Consider the following 14,576-nt stretch of genomic DNA (forward strand, 5'->3'; position numbering starts at 1 on the left):
GACTCTTCAGAAGAGGTAATTATCTTCACTCGAGCTTCTGCGCGGTAAAGTTGCCGGATGACACAATCTTCTGAACATAGCCATACTGAGAAATACAGAGAGAGCTGTGTGGAGCTGATAGTCTTAATTAGCTTTGTAGCAACTAATTTGGCAATGGCTTGAATGTAAAGGACGTTCAATAATATCAAAAAGTTACGCACTAAAGCTTTAAAGGGCAACTAAGATAAACAACAAAAAGATATCGATCCAAAAATTATGTTTACTGCAATTCTTTTTTTTTATGAGAAAGGACATTTTGGGGAAATCTATGATTGCAACTAAAGTTTATTTTTCAAAATTCCAAAGGTTAATTAATTTAAGTACAGAGTGAGTATATCTGTCTCCAAAATGTCTCTCTTTAAAGCTGCATTAATCAATTTTTTGCCATTCGGTGGCAGAATTACACAAAAAAACAAGCTGACAGAATTCTTTGTGGGTATGAAAGATGAGCAACCCATTTCATGCTATTTTTCATTTAATAAACTAAATACTGATTAATGCAGCTTCAACTTAATTTTCAAAATGTATTCCAACTATGCAACTATTAAACTTGAGTATCAATGTTTTTCCTTGAGTACCATAAAGAGCTTTTTCCACCTCTTTATATCTATCTATAAAATCTGTTTCTTACCATTTATTCTTTGTACGAGAACAAATGCCAATGTTAACCAAATAAAAGACTAACAACTGCATAATTTTGTGACAATAAATGATGATGTCAGTGTGGTTATAACCAGTTGTCATAGTGCCATCATTACTTCATGAGCAACAAAAGTCTAAAACTTCATAGAGACACCATAAATGATTTGACACATTTTATTAATGCTTAGATGATTGGCATTTTAGCTATGATTTCAAAAGCTGTAAACAGTACATCTTGTCATCTAAAAAAACTAAAGTGCAACAGCAAAACATCCTCATTCCTGGAGAACCAGCCTTGTGCCCACCCAGGCAGTTAAAGTTAAGTTTGACATACTGTATACTGGGGAACAATTCTGAGAACTTTCACTTCAACATCAACTACTAAAGATTTACATGTATATTTATGTTCAAATTTCATTTTACTTAGCCTACTCTCAAACATACTATTACATAACTGCAACCATAACTTTAAGTAAACATACCCAAAAATATAACTAATCTAAAGCTTATCTTTTACTTTATTCTGAAGACTTTCTGTATATTTCTAGACTTACAAACTCGCACTGTGGAAAATTCATAATTTCTCCCTCATAGTCATTTAAAGGTGATAAGATAGTCTGGGTACGCTTGGTTATCATGGAACACAACATACATGTTGGGGTTGTCTATTTTGTCCACCACACTGTCGAAGCGGTCATGAGGCTGCTGGTCACTGCGAGGAGGAGGGACCCTCATGTTGCTTTGGCCCAGAGTGTAGATTCCTGTCAGGACGAGGGCCACGAACATTAACGCGGAACCATCAGCAGCTGGCTTGGAGTACATGGGTTGGGCTGAGTAGTTGGCGTTTACCGCAAAGTAGGTTCCGTGACCGTATGCAGTTGCTGAGAATAAGAGGAAATATGGAATTAACAACAAGTCCTCACGTAGCTAAACCACAGGTTTGGGCAACTAAAACTACTTGGCTAAGATAATTATAATCATGGTTTAATAAACTGTTCTTAGTAGACAAGATGCTAACTGGTTACTGGTGTAAACGTCAGACACTTTTGTACTCTAAAACTAAAGAGCTTGCTTGTCAGGAAAGTGTATACGAGTCATTTTAAGCCTTGGAATAAGTTATTCATTCATTCATTTTTCTTTTGAGGACAGACTCCGAATGACAGTCTCAGAGGAGAAGTTCTTCACAGAAATAAATGTCAGTGTAGTTGCTTTCAATCAGGATTTTAGAGATACTGAGGTCCTCATTCCAGATCCTCCTAATGCAAACATAACCCCCTGTAATTACAACCATACACCAAAAGGAAAGTCCGTAAAACTTTCTTATAAAATATTGTCATCTTTTATTGCCCTACCTGAAAGTCGTTTTTGTGTTGTAGAGTCAGTCTGTAAAGTACCTACATGTGTAAGAGTCAACTGTAGAATGTAAAACCCAGGTGTCCACAAATTCATGATCTCAGAGTCCTCAATGTGGGCTAAATCCCACTCTCTATCACCAACTAGGAATTATTAATAACCAATAGCTAGTCCCTCTGTCAACAAATATTTTCCCCTCTCAACTCCCCCTTAACAGGTCCTGCATTCAAAATGTGGCATTATTTTGGACCAGATCATACACTGCTGAAGCAATGACTACTACATCTTTACCATTCTGCCCAGAAAAGCGCCTGTTGAACCCGTTTTTCATGATAGAGTTGGAGTTGTCGTGGGTCGTCCCGTGATACAGAAGCTTTTCACCTGCTCCTCCCGGCTGATTGTTTTTATCAGAAAGGTGCTTCTTCTGCCCTTCATAGGCGCGTCGCAGATGGACATTCTGCACGCGCTCGATCTATCAAGAAAAGAAAAGAAAATAATGAGCTGCCAAATTCTGTCTAATCTAGACTCTTTTCAAGTACAATGCAGATATTATGCAATTACACTAGGACCATATAAAGATATCAATCAATCAATTTGATTTGCCACATGAAATCATACAAAAAACAATTCTAGTGAAATGTAACAATGTGAGATATAAAAGTTAGATATAAAATGTAAGATAACAAAAGAGTTATATTTTTATAGATGATCTAAACTGGAGGGTGCCAAAATGAAATGTTGTGCACTCCATGTCTACAGACAATAAAATGTAGGCTTATCTTCCAGTGAAAGCTGCCTACCTTCAAAACAGTCTTGGGGACAGTTCGTTTGAAGGCCTCCTTCACTGTCCGGTATTCTGCAGACGCCTGCTGCAGTGCAACCACCTTCAAAGTTTCACCGGCAGCCATGTTGTCCCAGTACAGAGGAAGAGTGAAGTCTAAAAGAAATTGTAGGACAAAATGGATAGAAAATTGTTAGAAATTCAGTGTAAATGTGCTTTTTTTCCCCAAAACTAAATGTATACCATTACAAAATGCTGTTATGCATTTTGATTTTTACCATTGCTGTAAACAGAGAAGCATTATTGTATGTAGTAAGGAAAATAAAGTAAGTTATATATTATATATAAAAATATTATATGGTCTTAATTAAATGTCCTGAAAGTTTTTGTAACATCTCAAAACTATCTTCTCACCTGAAAGATTCTCAAGTCGTTTCAGCTTCGCCGTGTGCCCAAGTAATGGTCCCGTGGCCTCCATCCTCTGCAGATTTACACTCCACTGGATGTTTTGTGCATCCACTATCCCTCCTGCTACATCATTATTCTCCAGGTTGTGATTTGCTGTTTTGGGTAGTCTCTCCCAGTTGCCACTATGTCCCAGGATGCACCAAGACACACGGTTGTACAGATCATCCTCCTCTCTGACTCTCACCTCTCTTCTGAGGGAACCGTGCAGACAGGTGTTAATCCGTTGCATCACCTGGTTGACCCCATCTTTTAACCCACTCACTGTTAAGGTGCCCTGGCCAGACTGGTCCTTCTGCACGTACAGACCCTGAGTCTCCACCAGCTGCATCAGAATCTGCATGTCGTCCTGGGTGAGGCCTTCCAGCTCTTCCTTTTTGAAGGTTTGAGTGGAGCATTGAGCCTGATACAGATCCTTCAGCTTTGTCATGGCATCGTCAACATCCTTTCTGGAGAGACCCAAGAACAGGAACACGGACTGCTGACTTGCAGAGCTAATAGGGAGGATGCTTAGGTCTGCGCTCACAGACGAAGGGGGCTGTTGTTGTTGTTGTAGTACTACATGAGGCAACTGAGGTACTGGCACTGCAAGGTAGGTAAAACAATAACAATCAGTGACAATTCCCAAGAAAATAAGATCATTTTGATATAAGAGACAAATTCTAAGCAACCACTAAAGACGAACGCTGTTTGTGAATCACCTTTGTTGATTACAGCAGTGGAAAACATTTGCATTGCTTCATCTTTAAAAGCCAAGAAGACATTGATCTTAATCAGGACGAGGCGGATGTCAGTGAGACAGTAAAGAGGAGTGGACGACGTGGCTGCCTTGATCCCTTGGAGGATGGCACTTGCCACAATACCAGGGTCCAACCCACCAGCTCCTGCACACACAGAATGCAGAATATTACTAGCAGAATTAAATCTGACTACAAAATTGACATTTAGGCGTTGCAAAAGTCCAAAGACTCACCAGCACAAATGGCAGGAATGGCGACAGACTTCAACTCGTACGATTCACAATATTCAACAATGCGACACACCAGTTGTTGGATGATGACAGCATCCTTTTCCCCACAGACATGGAAAATGGCTTCACAGGTGAACAGTCCAGCCTGGGACACAAAAATGTCTCCTCGATTCGCTTTTGCTACGCTCAAAACAACACAGACGAGATGAGTGAGACGCTGTAAGTGTGTATTGCTTGATAAATGTCAAGCTGGTCCTCTTTTCTCACCTGCTCTGAGTTCAGCCTCCACCTCTGGTCCAGCTAGAGTTAAGATGTCTTTGCACACACCATCTGTAGAATAAAGATTATATTTATAATCAGTGGTCAAATGAAACTAAACTATAATGAAAATTAAATTTACTGAAGTACAGTACTTAAATACAATACTTTGCTTGTATATTTCCATTGTTTGCTACATTATACTTCTACTCCAATATATTTTGGAGGCAAGTATTTTTTACTCAACTGCATTTATTTTATAGTTACTTTGCAGATACAGGTTTTTAATACAAAGTATAAATAAACTAATAAATGATGATATATTATTATGGATTAAACTACCCAGCAGTATACAAAGTAGGTTAACTAAAATTAGCTGCACCTTAACCAGCTGCAACATTAAAGTTATGAACACGTTAACAAATTACTAATTATAATCCAGTAATATATAATAATTCTAAAATGCTTCATTTTGCATAATAAGTAGGCTACTTTTGGTACTTTAATGGCTATATTTTGATGATAATACATTTGTAGTCTTAGGTAAGATTTTAAAAAGCAGGACCTTCACTTGTAAATATTTTACACTCTGATATTGCTATAAAAATCCTAAATCCTAATCTTCATCCATCTCTGACAGCCATGTAGACAGCTGTGAGGCTGTATTTTCAGCTAAATGCTAATTTCAGCATGGAAACATATAATATATCCACTAATCAGCAGTTAACACTAAGTAAAGCTGAGGCTGATGGTAATGCCATTAGTTTTACAAATAGACTGTAAACATAAGGGTTTCAAATAATTCCCAACCAAAGCACGCGCGGTGGCAAGGGGGCGCTCGAGCTCCCCCCAAAAGGTCCAAGGACCCTCTAAAAATTTCCTCATTTAAAAAAATATATATATTTCTAGTAATTTCATGCAAAATCGACCCATGTTGCCCCCTGACCCCTATTGTTGAACCCGTCTTCTGATTGGTTGCTCAAAGCTCACGCGCTTGGCTCAGGTTTGGCAGTACCAGAGCCTGTCTATGGAGAGCCTGTTCACTCCCTATCTCACTCCCTATTAAGCCCCATTGTACCAACCTGGAATTTTCCCGAGAGTGGAAGTTCTCCCCTTATTAGACATTCTCTGGCAGTACTATCCCAGTTTGGATGAATTACGGTAGTTAGCTAGCTAAACAAAACTTAACAAGTAGCCTATAGCCTATTTGTGCGCTGTATGGTACGCTAAAACTAGTGAAGGTGGAAGTTGACAGTGATGCAGAAAGATAGAATAAGTGACGATAATGTGTCTGCTGAACTTCACCTGGCAAAGCGCCATTTAGTAAGAAGAAAACTGGGGTTAGCAACAGAGGAAGATCTGGCAATGCAAGACTACTAGCAACAACATGCGTGATGCACTTGTGCTATTAGGCCAGGATGCTTTCCCGGATTTATTCAAGCTGTTACGTATCTCTATGACATTTCGTGGCGGCGCCGCTCATATCGGCTGCATGCGACCGGAGTTTTTCGTGCTTTATGTCAGCTTAAAGACACACCTGAGGACCAGCTAATGTTACCTGGCTCTGCTGGCTCCATGGGAACTAACGTTAGAGGCTGGGACTGGTGAGTACATATTTATTTAACCTGATTATTAGCTGTCAGTTAAGGACCTTAGTATTATTGTTCGTACAAATTGTGCATTTTGCCATCTTTAGTGTGTGTGCCAGCTCTTGTCACGTATGTTTACTTGATAACCATTAAAATGATAGACCGTTGATAGCGATGGGTGTCTAGGGAAAGTGGTTGATATGTGCTGGCTACAATTTATAATAGTTTTATAGCACATATAATTGATGATGGTATTAATGTTGTGAGCTGCCGTTTTGCCATATTGAAAATGTTTTGTATGGCTTCTGACCTAAAAAACTAAACAAAAGTATTGAACAAATACTGGTAAATGTTGATCAGATGATTGTGCCGGCATAAAAGGTTAAGGGATCACCAAACCTATTATTCATCCAGTAGGAAACATGCATACATGACAGTGTGTACTTAATTTCACGGTAATGAATGCAATAGTAACAATAACAGAATCATAAAATTGTCAACCTCATGGTGGCACTAAAGGAAAAGTAAGGGCTCACCAAGTCATAGGATACATCAACTGTGAATCATGAGTAGGTACCGAATTTTGTACCAATCCATCATAAATGAATAAATGAAAGCATTGACCTGCTGGTGACCAGCTTTTTTTAGGCCTCCATCAGTTCTCACTTACCGTTTTGAAAGTTAACATAGTCGGTCGAGTTCACAACAGCATCTGTAACCTCATTAGTGATGTCCCCAAACACCAGCTGTAGTTTAACCCCGCTTCCCACTGTCATTGTGATGTCATCAAGATCACTAGTGAGGGACCTGAAGATTGCTAAGAGAAATAACACAATTTATTTCGTATTTGTCTGATATTTATTCTGAGAAGTGTCAATGGTGAAATATGAAATTGCTAATGTTAGTTAAAACAATGTTTTAAAGGTTACAAATGTGTTGTTTTTGTAATTAACAGTAATTCTAAGTAGTCTTAGCAGTTTACCTTGGCCTCCTTGGTTCATATTTGAGCTGAGGTGTCTGTTGACATCATGGTAGCACTGTAAATAAGAATGCCACCATTAAACACTTTGTCATCAATAAACCATGCATGCATGGATCTTACAAACCAGTTGTTGATAGTCACCTCCTCAGAGTCAGGATAGTCTGGTTTAATGACGATGTGGATGGTGGAGAGAGACCCAGAGCATGCAGATAATCCAAACTGGCGAATGTTCTCAGTCAGCACTTGAATGGCTTCTCTCAGTGGGTATTTTAAAACAAATCCAGGTCCGATAACTGGAAAGGCCACTGAGCACAAGCCCAGCTGTACACAGAGGTCCAAACACTTTTTCAGCCCATTACCAAGCACCTGCAAAACAAAAATAAGACATTTCCTCTAGTGTTTTCAAAAGGTACTCCTTCATTCAACATTGCTTTCTAAAATGTGTGAAGAAAACTAACATAACATAAATTGGAGTTTTGTAGAGCTTAACTTAATTATGATTGAAGAAAGTTTTGACTGAAGTCTCCCGAAAAAAAGTGCCATTGAGGAGAAACGTATAAACTAGCTTGTTTCAAGCATACTCCCGCCTTAACATCATGAATGTCATAGTCATTCTTTTTCGATCCAACCACTGAGGTTTTAGTCAACCAATAGCATTTTCTGTTAAGATTCTGCCTGAAGCAAGTGTTGTACATTAAAATCCTCAATTAGAATCATCAAGATTCCTGGCATTTAAATGCAAAAACAATATTTCTATTCTGCGGCTATGAAGTCCACTACATTGGTTTTATGTCAGTAAGTGGACCTTTAATTTGAACTCGTCTTTTGCCCTCACCCATAGTATTTTCTCTTTTGAAGTATTTTACTTTACCTGCACACTCTGCCCTCTGACTCCATCCCATGGCAAGCACTCAATGAAGAAGAGCTTGGAGCAGCCCAGAGATGGAGGCGCATCAACCTGCAGAACATCACCAGGGACGAGGGTACAATTCGCTGCCATAAACTCAAACTTTGACTTGATTGCGTTCCCGGCTTTATTCAACAGGCATTTACCAATATTAGTAGAAGTTAGCTGTCTGTTGAGCATGGGAACCACCAACACATGCACCTGTGGAAATAATATAAAATATCAATGCCAGTGGTTGCATTGTTGCTGTATTATGTAATATAGAGTAGAATAGCAAATGTCGAACCTGCTCATCCACCAAACTGCCAAGGCTGATCTTCAGACTTGTCTTGTTGACCACAATACTTCCAGCAGTGCTGCTGCGCAATCTGGGCATGGGTTGGACTGTGAAGCTGCTGGTGCTGGGGCAGGTGATGCTTCGTGGTTTAATTTTTGCATTTGAGGAGTGCACACCTTGCTGTTCCCTGACAATAACCTGACAGGAGGTCTCGACCAGCTCCTTGCCTACTTTACCCTCTGCTTGGAAGTACCGCTGAGCCCCCGGTCCATCTAGAACCAGAGTGTCTGTTGTCAGACTGGCTAGTGCTGAGATTAGAGCCTGCTGGGTCTCCTGGACCAGACAACGGGGACCAGACACAAGCACACAAGGGTATGGCCAATGTGAGGCTTTTAAGGTCACCTTGGTTTGCTTCATGCCAATCAGTCCTAAGATTTTATCAAAACAGTCAAGCAGTTCAGGATGCGGTAGGTTCAGCACTTCTTGTGTCCCGACTTGGTTCATCTGGTAGTCATGCAGAACCTCTTTGAGCTTGTTCACATTTTCACTGTAGCCCACGAGTTGTACCTTGATGGTTGCGGTTCCTGGGATGAAGCTGACATCCACTCTGAGCTCTTGAGAGTTTGCCTTGTTCTTGGCTTTAATTAGGATTTCCTTCACTCTGTCTAGATCTGGAGGTACAGCTGCAGCTCCCTGCAACGGCACATTGGCCACAGTAAGATCTCTCTGCACTGCTGCCTCAGCCTCATCCAGGGCATCAGAGGACAAACTGGACAGGACTAGATCTGACACCACCTCTAGGGAAACAGGATTTCTGAGGCTCTGCTGGAAGCGAGCCTGGTATTTTGAGATGGCACCGCTGGATGTTATAAAGGTCATTAAAGCTGGGCAGAGCTTAACTCTCTTTTCCTTTACATTTTTGATTAGTTCATCAAGTTTCGTAGCTCCTGACTGCACCTCCTTGTCAGGGCCCTCCAAGATGATCACACCGCTGCCTAATACGATTTTAACATCTGGGTAATGTGTACGCATTTCTCTACTAAACTCTTCTTCTACCAGTTTGAATTTCTTCTTCACAATTGGTAATTCCTTCCGGGTTGGCAGGCTCTTCTCCAGGATTGCAATCCTCTCTTTTACAGCCTCAACTTCTCCCACAACCACAGCATAGCCACTCTCTTGGTACACTTTGATATCGTCGGTCACCAAGGAAGGGTTCTGCAGTAGGATTTTGATTTGTTTTGGCTCAACCATATGATAGCAAAGGTAGGTCTCCGTAAGACCGATGAAGACCCTGTCCACCTGTATCTCCCATTTCTCTGCAGCACCAAAGGCTCCTCCAGGCCCCTTCTCAATATCCCCCCGAACCACTGCCTCCTCCTTATCAAAATCCAACTCCACTGTGCAGCCGATAGAAGAGAGTTGCTTCTGTAAGACTTTATGTGCTTTAAGGTTGTCTCTCAGGAAATACAGGAGGAAGATATCCAGCTGGAAAATCTTCTCAAGGCCTTTTGTGTTTGCTTTTGTGAATGTCTAAAGAAGAAAAGTAAGTAAATAATTATTTTATAGCAATGTAAATCTAGTAAATGACATGTTATAATCTATAAATTACAAAACACATCTTAAAGATATATATAATCAGCCTACACTACACCATTTTGATTATCAGAGCTTGAATGTGCTCAGAAATCCCCCCCCAAACTGGTCTGGCCGGATTCTTTGGCTCTAACGTTTGTGATTGTGTGTTTACTGTTATCATAAAAGCATCAGCAAAGTTTCCTGAGCAATGTTTGCTCACCTGTGATTGACTAGTGGATGGCTGATCAAGTGGTGAATTAGTTCGGCTCACAGTCAGACGTAGTTCTCCACAAGGAAGGGAGATACTGTGAAACTTCCTCTGCAAAACCCTTTCCTGGTCTGTAAAAAAAAAAACATAAAGTCCAAGGTTTCAACAAAATCCTACATTTCAACTAGAACTGCAAAGTGTATTCTATCTATAACTCATTTTAACTAAATGGGATTCCTTACCTTCTTTTTCCTTGAAACAGATTTTATAGGTGTTGCCTCCAGCCTTTTCAATCCTTCCACAATCCCCTCCCCCAGAATCCCGTCTTTTTTGAAAGTGCCTCCTGATTTTCTCCTCGTCTCTGTCAGTCAGATCTTTTGCTTCAAAGAACAACGGATGTTGGTATTCATCCATTTTACCTACAGTTCTCAACGTAAAAACCTTTAATAAGTATGGCACTTCTTAGTACACCACCATGGCTCTTATGTGAACAATCTCATCTGAATTTGTTAGTTTCACTTTCACTTAACTCCCTTCACCTCACCTCATGATTCCATGTTTGCAAATAGACACACCCAATGACCTACATAGTTAATGTTTACTTTTACCGTACCATAGTCAGTGGTACTGTAATGTAGTGATGTAAGGGTAACTATTCCATCAATTATGATGATGACACTATTTCGCACACTTTGGTTTCATATGATGACATTTAAATCCTAAACTAACAATGGGCAGTGGATTTGTCTGAGCTTGTTTGAAGAAACCAGCTGCCTGCTGCTGCTGCTGCTGCTGCTGAAACCCCCCTTCTCTCATCCCTCTAAACTTTAGAGAGATGATCCTTCAGATCCTCAAATTAGCAGAAAAAAATTCTGGGCACCGTTTAATGATTTTCTTTCCCCTAAATGATGCCCATAAGTTATTTTGCTTCAAAGAACAATTGGTGTCGATATTCTTCCATTTTACCTCAAATTCTGAACTTGAAGGAAAAGTTTCTCATCTAGTATGGCAACTGTGCATCCCCTAGCTCCTCAGTAAAAGGCACCTTAGCTGCTTTAATTTAGTTTCAATCCAAGTACTGAAAGCATTTTTTTCCCCCATATTTATATTGGGTGTTGGCAAATGCACACGCCCAAAATGAAACACAGCATTTCTGCCTCATTGTACATGAATCATGATAGTGATAGTGATAAAAGGTATAATGGGGATAAGAATAATGATGTATATACAGTAAATAGGTATCATAAGGACAATTATTCAACCAATAATGAGGGTAACGACAATTGTTTTGTTTTAGGCATTTTATGTGTTTGTGTATTTGATAACAGATAGTAGATGAGGGGGAGAGAGATATGGGCAGTGTTATCTCCTGAGTCCTGACATCAATGGTTTCTGATAGTTCCTCAATTTAGTATGTTGGGATTTCACACCATAAGAAATGTTTTGCCGGATGAAGGTCTAGTACTGAAACGGTGGCATTCAATTTATCTTAATATTAGACAGTGTGCAGGAGTTTCACCATAAAAAAATAAAAACCAAAAAGGACAACAAGAAGTTCTGGAGTAAAACTGACATCCTGCATCTATACAGCACCAAACCACTAGATGTCCTACTTAGACTAAAAACTCTACTGATAGACTGGCAACTATAAAACAGCCTGCCAAACAATAGACCTTTACAAACTCATATAGTCACATTAACAGCACAATTTCTACAGAAGATGATAAACAGATCCAGTTATTTGCACAAATCCAAGGAAAATTGAGGTTCGTCATGTTTTTGTGTTAGTTTTGCTTTATGTGGATAACCAGTATTTAAGTAATTATTGTGTTCACACATTCACAGTTATTTTTAATTTTTTGTAAGTGCATCTCTGCTAAACAAACAATTTGGAGTTATGTGTGGCAAACTAGCCTCAATTCAAAGGTCCACATATCAGCTTTTGTTAGAGCTTTCAACTGGATCTCACAGTATTCATCAGCAAATAGAGGTAATGCTAAGCAGGTCATTCACATTCAACACCCCCACACCTCACCCACGCACACATGACCAAGACCTTAGGTAAAGCTATTACAACTAAGCCAGTTCCATACGCTGATGAAGACTGTGAGATGCAGTTGAAAGCTCAGAAAATAGCAGTGACTAGGTCCTAAATATGACACACACACACTGTTGCCAAGATAATGATCATTAGATGATTTTTTTTGTTATTGCTCTAAACCAAGACCTTGTTCATATGTTGTTTTTAGGGTTCCACGCCCGAGTCTGCAAGAACCGGCGGTAGCTCAGACTCGGGCTGTGGAACCCTATTGTTTTTCTATGGATTATTTTTATTTTTCTTCTCCGCCTAAAACTCTGACTACAGCCTAAACCGTACATGGTGGGGGGTTGCCACTTTCAGGACTGGTCCAAAACTCAAGGACCTCAGGCGCAAAAATTGACCCACTTCCACCACTAGGTGGCGCTATAGCAGAAAAAATGCATTTGGCCCTATAATCTCACACCATACATCTGACATTCAAAAACCATACATCTAAGCTTTCCCTGGATCAAACTGAATCACGTGATATAGGCCACGCCCATTTCCGCCTAGACTTTTATGCGTGAAAAATCAAGATTTATCAAAAACCTACTTTTTCGATCTCCTCCTAGACCGTGAGACCGATTGGCACAAAATTTGGCAGGTAGTATCTACAGATGGGCCTGACAAAAAGTTAATAAAAATAATTTTTATAGGATAAAAATTGCGCATATTACGCACAAATTAATTTGTGTAGCTAACTATGAAAATACCAACTTTGCCATATCTCGGCCAAAATAAATGCTATCAACGCCAAACTTTAGTTTCTTCTTTGACATGACCCTCTGAAGGTCCCCCACGCGTTTTACGAAAATACAAAAGTACAAAAAGTTTATATCTCATGAACGGCTCATCCGATTTTTGCTAAATTTGATGGGTACCATCTAGGGACACTCCTGATGCCAACCCTAGAGTGGGGTACTGAGGGGTCAAAGTGGGCGTGGCCTATGTGACCCAAGTCTAAATTTACTACTTACACTAATGTGAACAACTTTAAATTTACAGGGTAGATAGACAATGGGTCATGGACCACACCTACCAAAAATTACACATTTGGACCACTCGCGATATCGCGCAATGCGCAAAACCAACTTTTTCGAACTCGTCCTAGGCCGTGCGACCGATCTGCACAAAATCTGGTAGATAGCATCTCCAGATGGACCTGACCAAAAGTTACTCAAGGAATTTTGCTACGTTAAAGTATGCGCATTTGACGACGAAAAACAAATTTTCCTAGCTAGCTACTAAACACTAACTTTATCATGTCTCTGCCAAATTAAATGTTATCAGCAAAGGACTTGAGATCCTTTTTCAACATCCCACTACGATGCTCTGTACCAAATTTGGCGTATATCAGCCTTTAGGGGGCGCTATAAGCAACGTTTATTTGTTTTGGCCAATAACTCAATGCATTTCAATGGGAAATTTGCAATTGCAATATCTCTGCCACAGTAAATGCAATCCACACGAAACTTGTGACGCTCGTTCGGCTGTTTATTATTATTATTTTTTTTTAATTAATTATTAATAAGTGTTAGCATCTGGTGTTGAGGTTCAGTCTGAAAAGGTGGGTTTTTAGCCTGTGGCAGACTTAAGGGGTGTCCAAAGGTCCTCTAGGCAGAAAAAGGGCATTGATTGTTGGCTCGTCAAGGGTCACACCCAGGTTCCTTGCTGTACAAGCTGGCATCAACACAGTGTTGTCAGTGATGACGGACAGGTCTTATGCATACTTCCCCTCCACTAAAGCAATAAAAGCTCAGTCCTATTCATGTTTAGTGTAATTTATGAGATGTCTGGCAGTGATATACTCGCATGGACCAACCAGAGGAACATTTAGGGTGTATTTGAGTTCCCTGTTGTCTCCCTCCTCATCATAGCTTTTCCTTAGAAACTTACATATTTTTTTTCTTATTTGGATTTTGTTGAGAATATACAGCATTTGTCTGCTCGGAAAATGAGCTGACTACACTTCCGATAAGCAGAGAAGTTTAGAAATGACTCAATCACGGGATGGTTATTCTCTAAGTTCTTTGATTGTGCAGTAATCTTTCCTTTTTATTCTGACTAATATACTACACTTTTAGTTGTGTTTAGACTACAACTGAAGCCAAGAAGCAAGCAGCAACATGTTATTTTATAATTGATTTGAATGATTTTCAGTACTATATTACCAAACATTACAGAGCTTCACACATTTTTAAAACGAAATAAGAAACATCCCGAGGTGTACTAAAGAATTAATTTGATGAAGCAACTGATATAATTGAAAGATTACACGTCTCCTGGCTGACATAATTCCCTGCCTGTAACTGTCCACTACTGCAGTTCTTCAGAAAACCTTTCTGCTTTTTCATTGCAAGTAACATGCAAAACACAAGATCTGTCTTGCCCAGACCTGTAGTCTTGTGTTTGAGTTAACAACTTGTAGGTCTAAGGAATGTGGTGGGTGT

At 39.8% G+C, this 14,576-nt stretch overlaps 1 protein-coding gene across 1 annotated transcript; it reads right to left on the reverse strand.

Moving 5' to 3' along the window:
* Positions 1 to 841: 841 nt before the first annotated feature.
* LOC120573249 (protein mono-ADP-ribosyltransferase PARP14-like) lies at positions 842 to 10,551 on the reverse strand. The gene is made up of 14 exons (XM_039822852.1): positions 10,289 to 10,551; positions 10,059 to 10,177; positions 8,273 to 9,793; positions 7,951 to 8,187; positions 7,221 to 7,445; positions 7,080 to 7,134; positions 6,768 to 6,914; positions 4,518 to 4,580; positions 4,254 to 4,430; positions 3,982 to 4,164; positions 3,230 to 3,865; positions 2,835 to 2,971; positions 2,326 to 2,506; positions 842 to 1,562 (listed from the first exon to the last, which is right to left on the reverse strand). Exons 1-14 carry the CDS (start codon positions 10,458 to 10,460, stop codon positions 1,276 to 1,278), a joined length of 4,140 nt encoding a protein of 1,379 aa, XP_039678786.1. The 5' UTR covers positions 10,461 to 10,551; the 3' UTR covers positions 842 to 1,275.
* Positions 10,552 to 14,576: the final 4,025 nt, after the last annotated feature.

Source organism: Perca fluviatilis, chromosome 14 (genome assembly GCF_010015445.1).
Source record: "Perca fluviatilis chromosome 14, GENO_Pfluv_1.0, whole genome shotgun sequence".
NCBI classification, from domain to species: domain Eukaryota; kingdom Metazoa; phylum Chordata; class Actinopteri; order Perciformes; family Percidae; genus Perca; species Perca fluviatilis.

Coding starts and splice junctions, on each gene's coding strand:
- LOC120573249 (XM_039822852.1), bottom strand. CDS start 10,460: ATGGATGAATACCAACATCCGTTGTTCTTTGAAGCAAAAGATCTGACT. Junction 4,581..6,767: donor CTATGTTAACTTTCAAAACG/GTAAGTGAGAAC, acceptor TTTATTCTACAG/ATGGTGTGTGCAAAGACATC. Junction 4,165..4,253: donor CATTCCTGCCATTTGTGCTG/GTGAGTCTTTGG, acceptor CTGTGTGTGCAG/GAGCTGGTGGGTTGGACCCT.